Here is a 12,180-nt window from a genome sequence, read left to right as displayed (position 1 = left end):
CAACTTCATTCAAATCCCTTTTCCTCAGTTTAAGGAAACTAGATGTTTTAAAATTAAAAACAAACACACGTTATACAGTACTAAATTACCTATCCAAAATTACTAACAGCATTACTGTATTTCTCAAAATTTTCAATGTCTCAATTTCAAAAATTCTTAGAATTCTAAAAGTTACCCAGCGCAATAAAGCGAATCCCTTACTTTGGACATTTTTTAAAGGTATTCTGTTGACAAATGATACTCAATCAGTAAGAGTTAGTTAAAAACTAAAAATCGTGGAGAAAATTGAAATAAAAAATTAACCTAAAAATCAGGAGAATAAGGGCGTTTCATTTGGTTATTCCTGTATTATTCTAATCCATTTTTTTCAGATGGGAGTATATTATATATCTATAGAGAGAAAAAGAGATCATCATAGATAGATGGATAGATAGATCGTCAACGTACTTTCTTTTTCTTCCGAACAGAGGTTTCTACCTCTGTTATCTATAAAGATAACATGGAGATGATAAGATATAATTTTAGAAAAAATTGTTCTGTATAACAGTAAGATTTAAATTTCCACTGTCAGGAATAATGTAACAGTGTCTGTGAAAGATCCGAAAAATTATAATAAGTTGAAGAGGTCAATATCCTTTATCCAGTAATTATAAAATTATAAATTTTCTGCGCAAAAATACTATTTTTTTAATTTCTAAAAAAATTGGAATCGAAATCAGCAAGTTGCAACTTACGAAATCTCTAATTTTCAAGATAGTGTTTTAAACTTTTTTGACGCAGGATTTTTATGAAATATATTTTTCATATTTTTTCATTATTCTGTACTAATTTATCTCAAAATTAGTGAAAAAAATTTCTTTATTATTTTGATAATTTATGGTTATGTAATACAGCGTGAAACACCGTTGTCTTTTTCTGCTTTAAAGGTAAAATATTCCTAACACGGTTCACCTGCAAACGATCATTTTTCATAACTTATTATTAGCAATTATTTAGATCTAAGAGAAACAGTTATTTATCTTTGAAATTTCTGTAATTTACAAAATCGATTATTCGACATGGAATATAAATGGAAAAAAAATTCGAACTACTTTTTTTTTCTTTTTTTTTTTGCATTTTATAATTTAGTACAACCATAATTCTTACAGATTTTTTAGTAACTATTAGACTGTTTTTTTTTTATATAATAAATATCAAAATATATTTTTTTTTTTTGTAATTAGAGCGTCAAAGAAAAAAATATATATATATATAATGGACTCCGGTGTCTCATTTGTATCAAAGGGTTAAACAGGCATTTCTAGGCCTTAATAATTTCCTTCTGTATGTTACCTTCTTAAAAATTTATAACTTGCACGAATTTAAGACTCTTTTTCATAAAAAAAATTAACTAAGGCGAAATCTAATTAAAATGTTGTGCATTGTATTTAAACTAACATGATTAAAAAGAACAGAAGATTTAGTGAAACACATAAAATGACTATTATTTATTTAATGCTATAATTCCGTCAAAAATTCTTAAGAATGCATTTCTGAATTTTAGAGGTCGTTGAAAGATTAGTCATTAAGTTTAAGGTATGTTTATACACAATATAAATAATATAAAATGGGATATATATGGATTATATATAATATAAAATGGGAATTCGAACAGCGGAATCAATAAACTATATAATTTTAATCACTCTTTTCATTTCTGCTGTATTTTAGATTATAATAAATTATTAATGGTATTTTACGATTAAAATTTAGTATATATTGAAGTTTCAGATTGAAACAAATTACAGAATCTACTGTTAGATCAAAACATAACTTTGCAAAGATGAAGGCTTGCTTTGTACTTTTCACATTGGCTATCTTTGTTATAGCATGCCAAGGTAAGTTTGTTTTCTCCTGTAAGTTCCAACAAAATTTAAATTTTATGTAGATGAAGGGTAGACTAAATGGGTTACTTAAGGTTATCCAGGCCAATAACTCGTTGTCAAACAAAAAGAAATTTAAAAAGTAATATTTGGTTAATTTTTACAAACTTCACTGACACTTAGTATCGTAGTTTTAATGTATGTTCGAGTAGGGTTATCTCCTTTTGATATACATGTTACCGTTAAAGTGTAGAACTGAACATGAAATAACTAGACAAGTCAGTTAAAGTTTATAACAGATGAAAAATTCCATGCTTTACCTAGTTATTCTATGAAATAACTAATGATAGACCGTTAAAGTGACAAACAAAAAATTTAAAAGTTATTTTATAACTTGATTGATCTTGAATAGCTAAAATATCTCCAAAAAATACATTTTATCTCTATTACGGATGATTAATTGATAAAAAATAAGAAAAAGCTGATTATATAATTTACTGTTGATCATAGTAATAATTACGTCCAAAAGCAACGGAATGAAGCATGCACACACACACACACACGATACTGCAAAGCAGCTATAAGATGTTCAAAACTGACTAAAAGCAGCTAGAATCGGTTCAAAGAACTTTAGAGTGCCATATTTCCTACTTTCACTGTGAAGTAATCGTTATTCTATAGAATACTTGGTTAAATCAAAGAATTCAATAATTTTATGTAGTTTAATTGATTTGTCTAGTTATTTAATGAAATCCCTAGTTATTCTAAGAAACAATGGATTTCACACTTTAACGGTAACACTCCCCAAAACTACTCCACTGGTATTCTGCAGCATCCGTATTTGAAACACGCTGTTCACTCTCAGAAATAAAACTCTCAATTGTGACAATTCAGCAATCCTTGAGCTGTATTTCGTTAATCTTGAAGACAATTTCGTTTCGAAATCACGCGATTTGTGACAAAATACGAGCTCTCAAATATATGACGAAAATGCTTCCTCAACTCGGAACCTCATCGCAGTGCATTGTGGGAGATTGTTAACTAGAATGAAGACAAGAATGTATCCTCTCTTCAAAAAGGGCTGTGACGTATGTGTGTGGCAGAAGTCGAATTCTTGGCCATAGATGGCACCAATGGAAAATAAGAAGAGCACCACTCTCCCTTAAAATAGGCTTGTCAGTATTGACAAGTCGCATAAGACAACAACAACCCTATTGTTTATAGGGTTGCGTGTCAGTACACGCATATATCATACTAATGTGTTCCTATTGTTTAGATTAGATCACAGTGTACATGTATATACTAATAAGTCCCTATTTTTTTTATCACAATGTACATGCACATACTAATAAGTCCCCATTGTTTATATCACAGTGAACCCGCATATACTAATATGCCCCTATTATTTATATCACAGTGAATGTTAATAATATTTCTCAATGCTAAAAATAATATTTCTCAATGTTAATAATAATTTCTAAAACTCAACAAATGGCGCTCTGCTCAGTAATGTAAAATCATTAATTGTAATCAGTTTCCTCTATGGCACTGCATCGTGAACATCTTCCATGTTTTTGTTATTATTAACATTGAGAAATATTGTTAACAGTGAACATGCATATTTTGTTTATCTCACAAGGAAGATACCTGAAGTGTTTCTCGCAAATCCAATTTAATATTTTAATGCAGCAAGATTTTTTTTTTAGTAAATAACATATAGAAAAAAATTTTGTCCAATAAGGTCTGTCTAAGTTTGGGTGCAAAAATTTTTAAGAATCTCAGATATTCTGTCGAATATGCGATGGCGAATACAGTTGAAATTTCTTCATTAGTATTAAATTTATTAGCGTGAAATACGGTTTTCTATATTTCCCATATACAGACTTAAATGCAAAATAGTAAATATTTTAGAAATTTAACATATTAAGCCTTTTTTAGTATTAAAGTTAATAAAAGTATGACATAATTTGTAGCAGAGGTCGATTACTTTGCTTTAAAATACAATAAAAGAAAAATTACCAACAATTTATCAATAGATTTCTAATTTAGGAAACTGTCTTAAAAAATCCTTGTAAAATGCATAGTTATATACTATACTAGTTTTTGAATTTATTACGCAACTAATGGAATTTTAAGTTCTTTAATTTCAACTAACGGAATTTTAATTGCCACAAAAGATTTAAAGCACTTTTCAGATTAAAAAGTTAAAATGTAGATTTCTTTTTATCAAATTCGAGCTTCGTCATTTTTTTCAATTTAACATATACAGTCGAACTCGTTTATAACGAGCACAAAGGGACCGTAACATGTACTCGTTAAATCCAAGTGCTCGTAATAAACGGGTTCTTAAGGCAGACGTGCAACCAGAAGAGAAGGGGGGGGGGCTTGGGAGGTCAAATTATTGAGTCAATTTAATTAATACTTACTTACTTTAATTACATTAATTAATTTAATTAAATACTTATCTTAATTTAGTGACAACTAACCCCACCCCAAGCCAGCAAAAAATTTTCTTACCAAAACATTTATTTTTTTCATTAATCTACATATTTAAAATAGTTTGTCAGCTTACTTTCATTTGTTTGTCAGCATACTTTCATTACTATCATTTTGAAAAAAAGATGAGAAAAAAGATTGCAAGACAGAAAAATATTGCTCGCTAAAACCGGGTCTTGCTCGTTAAAAGCGACTTCTGTTCCATAAACTTAACATTGATCCAACCAAATATTCTCGTTTCCCTCGGTAAATCCGAGTTCTCGTTAAATCCGAGCTCGTTATAAACGAGTTCGACTGTATTTCTCCATTTTAAACAATTTATTTATGTATTTTTAATTTTTGTCCGATACAATGCCATACCTGCAACCAAAATGCAAAAACCTGCACGTTACGTTGAAGTAATAGTGTTCTGGAGAATCCAAATTTGCAATAGAAAATAAAGTAACCTGTTAACATTTTCGAAGTTACCCCTACTTCAGCAGCAGGAAAAGGAGGATAAGAGGTTGAGTTTGGTATTATTAAATATATCTTTGAAAATATTTGACGTAATTTTAATTTTATGCTTGTTTCTCGAGAAAATTTACATACTTTTCGGACAAACTGTATCTGTTATTTAATTTTCCTGTGAATATTATTTTTATATATGCTGAAGCAAATTGTCTTTTGTATTGACAGATTGTATGAAATTCATTCATAAGAACTTCTAAAATGCAAGAGGAGTTTAATTAGAAACGTGTTGTTTAAAAAATGAAATCAATGACTAATCTGTATTTAATAATTGCAGCTGATCACTTGGATGACTTAAAAAAATCTTGCGACGCTAGCAAAGGCGAAGAATTTAATACTTGCTACTCAGCATGTCCTGATACCTGTGCTAACCACAAGACTGTTCGCCCATGTACCATGCAATGTATCATAGGCTGTGGATGTCCTCATGGAACAGTTCGCAGAGAATCAGATGGCCACTGTGTTAAACCAGAAGAGTGCTAAATAAAAAAAAATTTTCTTTTCAATGAAAATAACAGTGCATTGTGTCTTAACTCTTTCATTTACTCTTAAAATATGAACACTGATTATTCTTTCTCACAAAAACGAGCGATGACCACAGTGCGAAATAAAAAAATCACCCTGAAAAACTTTTGTTCTAATAATCGGATATATACGACTTAATGCCGATCATTATGGTTTAAATGTGCTAATTATTAATTAAGTTACAAAATTCGACAAAAAAAGTCCTTTCTCTGAATAAATAAACTTTTTCTTGACGGTTTTATGACGATGTTGGATTGCCACAATAAAAAAAACGAATCAACTTGAATAACTTTTAATCTAATAATCGGATTTCCACGTTTACCATTAGAACATAAGTCATTTCAGGTGATATCTTGCAAGTGAAACAGAATTGTGAAAAGTTTCTCGCGTGGTATAGCGTCTTATTTAAAAAAAAAAAGAAAAAACACCTTAAAAACGTCTTTTCAATTTAAAATTAAATATGCTATTTGATTTGTACTGAAAATAGTTTAGGTTATGTTAACTTGACATGAAAAATCTGTTCTTTTTCCTCATACCTAATTTTCGACAAATTTTAAAACCTTAAATAATTTCACTTGAACAAAAGTTATTTAAGGTGATATATTTTTTTCAAGAACTAAAATGCAATCTTAGTGGAAGCTATACCGAAAAAAAAAAAAAAAAAAACACTTCATTGAAAATTCTGCTTTACCTACTGTAGAAATTAAAATTTAAAGTATAGAAAAAAGTGAGTTTAAGTAAATCCCGAAGTTTCAAACATGTTATTTCTAAGAAAGGAAAAAAAAAACATTTGAAAAACGTTATTTTGAAGAAAAAAAATTTACATTTGAAACTTCATGGTTTACCTCAACTCTTTTTTTTATACTTTAAATTACTAGTGCAGGAGAAACAGAATTATGGAAAGTTTCTCCTGCAGTATAACGTTCTCTTGATTTACAAACGACCTGTAAATTTAAAATTTAATATGGTATTTAATTTGTACTAACAATAATTTAAATTACGTAAAACGATATAAAAAATCATTTTTTCCCTCTTACTTTCTAACAGATTTTAAATCCTCAGATAATGTGGGGTCGCTGAAATCAAGAAAACAGGGTCCCAATTTACTTATAGGAGTTGACGAACATATAACTTCACTTACTCCATAATTTGCCATCTCTCTCAAACCATTTAAATGAACCAAAAAAAGGAACGAAAAAAAACTTGTTTAGCCAAAAATAAAAATGTGCAAAATGTATTCTTTTGTAATATTTATTATTTAATTTAATATTAGATTAAAAAAACTACAGAATCGTAAGACATAAAATTTTTTATTTAGTTTTAAAATACATTATTTTACATGACAAAACTCGAACAAAATAAGTTAATTCCTCCTGACAAATAAAAAATATTACTTCTTTTAAAAATAAAATTTGTTAAGAAAACATTTGGCTAATTTCGCTTACATTTTGTCATTTAATATTAAATTATTTAAAATGTACACATTTGTTGAAAAACCTTACTATTCAAAAGTTTTTTTCAATGATTGTATTTAAAAAATAAATTATCTTTATAAGTTATATTTTCCATGAAATTATCTATGGATAAACGGAATTCATAATTATGTGGGGAAAATTTTTTGACTCGCATAATTAATTTAAAAAATAGAGATAAAAGAGCAAAAACTTGAAATTAAAAATAATGGGTGCTAACTTCAGACCATTCATAACAATTAACTTAACAATTGAGACCACATTTTCCAGATTAGGGCTTATTTTGATGGTTAAAGACCCTTCATTTTGATGATTAGAAACCAAATTCATCAAAAAAAGTTCCATTTTTTAAGCCTGATTTTCTTGTTTTTCATCATTCGCTCTTTTAAAGAAGATATAAAAGTTCTGTGAGCAGTATCATAGCTTGTAGGAGAGCTGCAAGAAATTTTGACATGCCATACCAAAACCACATACTTTCACAAGTATTCCCATCCTCAATAACTCTTTTGGATTCCAAATAACAGCATAAATTCAAAATAACCATTTCACAAGCCCATGCTCCTTTCTACACATTATTTTCAAGCAATCCTCCTTTGAAAAATTTGCTACTTTAACACCGTATGTAACTAATATTCTCATTTCCCAATATTATGCCATTGAATCTTCCTTTAAAAAATTTTTGAGCATTTAGTTAACTCTGTAAATTTATAGTTACAAAATATGGGTGGAAAGAAATATTATTTGTAAAAGTAGCTGGTCTCAATGTTTAATGGAAAAATGTATTTATTACAAAGTAGTTGCTGAAAATTTATATGGCATATGGACAAAACCACACTAACAAGTAGCAACTATCCTAAACCACAACCTTAAGATTTTTTCAAATATTTTTAAGTCATTCTTTATTTATATTTGGAAGTAAAGATCCAATAAACTGTTTTGAACTTGGGAAAATATTATTATTATTAGAAATAAGACAAATGTTCCTCTGATATAATAATGTATTGTGGGTTTGTTCATATGCTACATGGCCTTGGTCTAAGTTTTAAAAGAATTTAGTCAGCGACTTGGCAATATATTTGCTAGAGAGAAATTCAACCACCAAGAAAATTTTAGATTAAATTGAGATCAATAAAATTTGTACTGCAGGCATTTAACCGCTCAGTATTAATAAAAACAAATGCACAACTCCAATTTAACATCGGCACTTTAATTTATCAGCAATACTGTAGTTGAATATATACGCACATACAAAGTTATGTATGAGTGTATATATATAAATGGAATTTGAAACAAAAATAGACAACCACATTTGTACAGAAAACATTTCCAATATAAAAATATTGTTATAAAATATGTACACAATGAACTAAAATGTAATGCTAATGAGAAATGTCTTTCTGAACAAAAAGTTTAAAAGATGTAAACCAAGCCTATCTGGAATCCATTTTAATATCATCAATTCATGGAGGCAAGAACAATACACATTCAACCGGTCACAACTTTACAACATTGATTGCACATATATACCTATATGTACGCTAAACACATACATATATAAATATATATAATTTCACAGGAAATAGTTATAGGTTTAAATAAATACTTAATTAGTTCAACAACTTTAAAACAAATTTTTTTTCAATACCTTTAAAAAGTATTAAACTCTGCAGCAAAAAAGCAGTCAGGCATACATGTTCATAGCATACACTTTCTTTTAAAATTTTGAATTCTATCAAACATTCTTATACTTAACATAATTAAATATTTTAAATCAACAACTGGTCAACAGGTTTTATTTAAATTAAATATACCAGATCTCAATTTAAATTTAAGGCATAATATTTTAATTTGCTTTGACAGTGTTTATAAACACACATAGAAAATCATTCAGTTCAATATTAAATAAACTTTATATAGCTGTCAAATAATTTTGCCTGTTCACTGAAACTGAAGTGAATAAGTGTCCAATAACCAAATCGCATACATGCTCTGAAATGAGTAAAACATCAAGATAAATCCTTTTCATTTTCACTGTTTATAAAATGTCTTTCTCTAAACAATAATATCCTATGAGCAGTTCACACTCCTTATGAAAACAATAGTTTTTGCAAGTCTACAAATACATCTTGGAAAGATTTTTATCTACAGTGTAAAAACAGTTTTATAGATTTTTTCCACCGGCTTGAGTTTGCTATGCCTAGCACTCTTAAAATGTTTCTAAAATCTGAAACCAGCAGACTTCTATCGAACATTTTAAAGCTTGCAGGAAGGAACCCTAATTTGAAGCTCTGCTTTGAGTCCATAACTTTAGTAGACAAAATCACAGAACATATTCTCAGTGTGCAAAAGTTTCAGATAGTTTTCTGAATGAGCTAGAATTCCACAAATTTAAAATAATTCTCCTTCAGGTTTTTGACTCCTCTGGATCATGGGACTGCAGTAAAGCTAAAGCATCTTTCACAGCATGATAAATGATGTTTTTAATCTGAAATTATAATATAAAATTCTTTGAGTGCAAAATTTGCATAAGATTTTATACAGCAAAAGATAAAATGATTCTAAATAAATTTATGTGACAAGTTTCAAACAAAAAAGACAATTTAAAAGAAAAGCAACATTGATACTACTTAATCCTCAATAGATATTAATTAGAATTTCTTCTTTCTTTTTTTCTTCCCTCAATTATACTTTGATAATGATTCTCATTCTGAATCACAATATTTTTTAAATAATTTACATTTACTCTTGTATTGTTTTAATTAATCACAGTTCACTTTCTGGACAGGTTTTAAAAATGAAAATATTGATTTAAACCTCTATTCAAGATTTTATATTACAATATGGAAAGAATTGAATAAATTAGAATAGTTAGTAAGGAGTAAACCAGGTTTTGGCAAATTTTAAAAATAATAATAATAATAATAATTTGCCTTCCAAACTAATTTTATTTTACATAAAATAATATTTATTTTTGAAGCTAAATGATTATTTACGATACAAATTATAATTTAGGCAATTTTGATCATTGAGTTTCTAAGAAAAAAGGAAGGAAGCTGAAGAACCAGGTTTTGTCAGATCTTCAACTAAATGAATATGCACGGTTGAGTATTAAATAAAATACAAAATGACCATTTATATTTCTAATAGCTATTGATGCTTGTTGTAAAAGAAATTCTTTCCAGCTACATTTTGTCCGCATGAGATCATGTCAAATTCTATTTTGCTAATATGAGATAATCACATCTGATATTTCATCTAGACACCCCACGTCCTTCCTTCTGCTTCAAATAAGTAAGAGTTGTCTTAACCAGGGCTGAGGAGTCAGTTGTTAAAATGTTCAACTCCGACTTTCCCGAGAGCTCGACTGCAACTTACACTCAATTAAAATTTCTACCGAATTCGTACATTTCAGTTTCAAATTATATATAATATCTTTTTATGTACAATTAGAGTATGTACGACTTTATCTAAAATTACATTTTGTACAGTACAGAACCCGTTATCCGGAAATCAGAAAACCGGAAAACCAAAAAACCGGAACGAAATTCGATAAATTTTCCCGACATTTTTAAAAATAAAAAAAATTTTCTCCTCATAAGATTTTAGGATTTTTCTTTCTTTTTTGAAAGATGTTTACCCCAGCATCATTTTGGAAATAATCATTAGTGTATTACTTCGTTTTTTCAAGATTTCCAAATATTTTTTTTTTAAGTTGGGTTTAACAATAAAAAAAACTACTTTTTGTAGTGATTCAGAAAACCGGAAAAATCAGTTATCCGGAATAGCGATGGTCCTGATCGTTCCGAATAATCGGTTTCCTACTGTATTAACAATTGTAGAAATAAATTTTTAAAAATTGTGGACATAGTGCAAAACTATTATAAGAAAAAAAACTAGACATCAAAATCTCACATAGGACATAGTGTAAAACTATTATAAGAAAAAAAAACTAGACATCGAAATCTCACTCACACTAATTTGCACATACAGAAACGTATAACAAAAAAACATTTAGATAATATTCATGAGCCACGAAACTGATACTTATGATACATTAAATTCAGTTGCACAATTTTTTTAATTAACTTAGTAGCTTAGCTAAATAAATTTGATTAAATTATCAGATAACTTATTAATAATTCATTTATTAATGCCAAGTTTTCAATAGTTTCAACAATTTGTGTTCTTCTTCAATACTTAAGTTACACATAGGCTAAAAAATATTAGAATGTGATAAATAATAATTTAAATTGTCAAAAGAACTTTTTTGGAGTAGAGCAAATTTTTCAGACTTTAATTCTTAACAGCCCTGGTCTTATCACAATAAAATATATGTGGGTAAAAATCTTTTAACCAATTTGAAGATTAGCTGAGGAATTTGTTACTCTAGTCTACAAGCAATCAGGAGTTCACTGTTTGTCTTAAATGACAACCATATAAGAGAGTTTTGGAGGCTAAAGCTCAATTTAAAAACAATAAATATCTAAAACTTCATATTCAATACTTACTTGCAGTCTATCTTCACAATTAATCAAATTGTCAGATAAATTTCTGATTTCTTGGGTTAGAAAAAAACTATGGCTCACACTTTCTGGAGAAACAAAATCTTCTGCTACTTTAACACAACTCTGGAGATTCAAAACCTGTTAATTTTGAAAAATTTTAATTATTTAGATTGCAAAAAAATCAACAATATAACACACAAGAATTTATTTAACATCAATACAAGTAATAAATAATATGGATGAGTATTTAAAATGTATGAATTCTATTAAAATTATCTTTTTATTGGGAGCATTAAAAGAATAAAAAAAAACATTTTACTATATCTTTCAGAGGAAAAAAAAAACATTTTACTGAATGTTTCCTGGTTATTTAACAAATTAGCAATGTTTCTTTCTCCTCCCTCTACCTAAATAGCAGTGGACGCTATATACAGAGTAAGTACTACTTAAGGAAACGAAAAAAAAAAGAGGGTAGTAAATTGTATTTGGTTATGAAGTGTTTGTAAAACTTCTGATGTGTTAATTTGCTATTACATTTTTGTTCTTATCAATACATAGTTATTTGTCCCCAGTATCCTTTTTCCAGCAACTTCAATTTGTTTTGTTATTTTTTATTGTTTTCTATTCCCACTTTGTTTTTTGAAGAATTACTGAACTAAAACTTAAGAAAACTATATATCCTTTTGCTCAGAAAATACATTTACATAACTTATAAAAATGATAAAATAAAATGCATAGCACAATTAGTTGAAACACTCTTTTTGCAGGATATTGTTCACATTTATGGTTTCACACACAGATTTAAAAAAATAT

At 28.0% G+C, this 12,180-nt stretch overlaps 2 protein-coding genes across 9 annotated transcripts in view; one reads left to right on the top strand and one right to left on the bottom strand.

The window, feature by feature from the left end:
* Nucleotides 1-530: 530 nt before the first annotated feature.
* On the top strand, nucleotides 531-5,380 carry LOC147801261 (chymotrypsin inhibitor-like). 3 transcript variants are annotated; one of them, XM_087154684.1, is made up of 3 exons: nucleotides 531-625; nucleotides 1,765-1,877; nucleotides 5,143-5,380. In XM_087154684.1, exons 2-3 carry the CDS (start codon nucleotides 1,823-1,825, stop codon nucleotides 5,346-5,348), a joined length of 261 nt encoding a protein of 86 aa, XP_087010810.1. In that variant the 5' UTR covers nucleotides 531-625; nucleotides 1,765-1,822; the 3' UTR covers nucleotides 5,349-5,380. The 3 variants fall into 3 exon arrangements, with proteins under 3 accessions (XP_087010810.1, XP_087010809.1, XP_087010811.1); XM_087154683.1 differs by having other exon boundaries at nucleotides 531-643; XM_087154685.1 differs by having other exon boundaries at nucleotides 571-643; nucleotides 1,753-1,877.
* A 2,668-nt stretch (nucleotides 5,381-8,048) lies between these two features.
* The window catches only part of LOC107452613 (uncharacterized), a 106,614-nt gene continuing 102,482 nt past the window's right edge, over nucleotides 8,049-12,180 (bottom strand). For all 6 annotated transcript variants that reach the window (XM_016069140.4, XM_016069141.4, XM_071187642.2 and 3 more), the window contains exons 19-20: nucleotides 11,371-11,505; nucleotides 8,049-9,347 (exon numbers count right to left, since the gene is read on the bottom strand). In XM_016069140.4, coding sequence (XP_015924626.3) covers nucleotides 9,267-9,347; nucleotides 11,371-11,505 — 216 coding nt within the window. In that variant the 3' untranslated portion in view covers nucleotides 8,049-9,266. The remainder of the gene's footprint in view (nucleotides 9,348-11,370; nucleotides 11,506-12,180) is intronic.

Source organism: Parasteatoda tepidariorum, chromosome 11 (genome assembly GCF_982258835.1).
Source record: "Parasteatoda tepidariorum strain Cologne lab strain chromosome 11, Ptep-v5.0, whole genome shotgun sequence".
In the NCBI taxonomy this organism is placed as follows: domain Eukaryota; kingdom Metazoa; phylum Arthropoda; class Arachnida; order Araneae; family Theridiidae; genus Parasteatoda; species Parasteatoda tepidariorum.
This window is presented reverse-complemented; position numbering and strand designations above follow the sequence as displayed.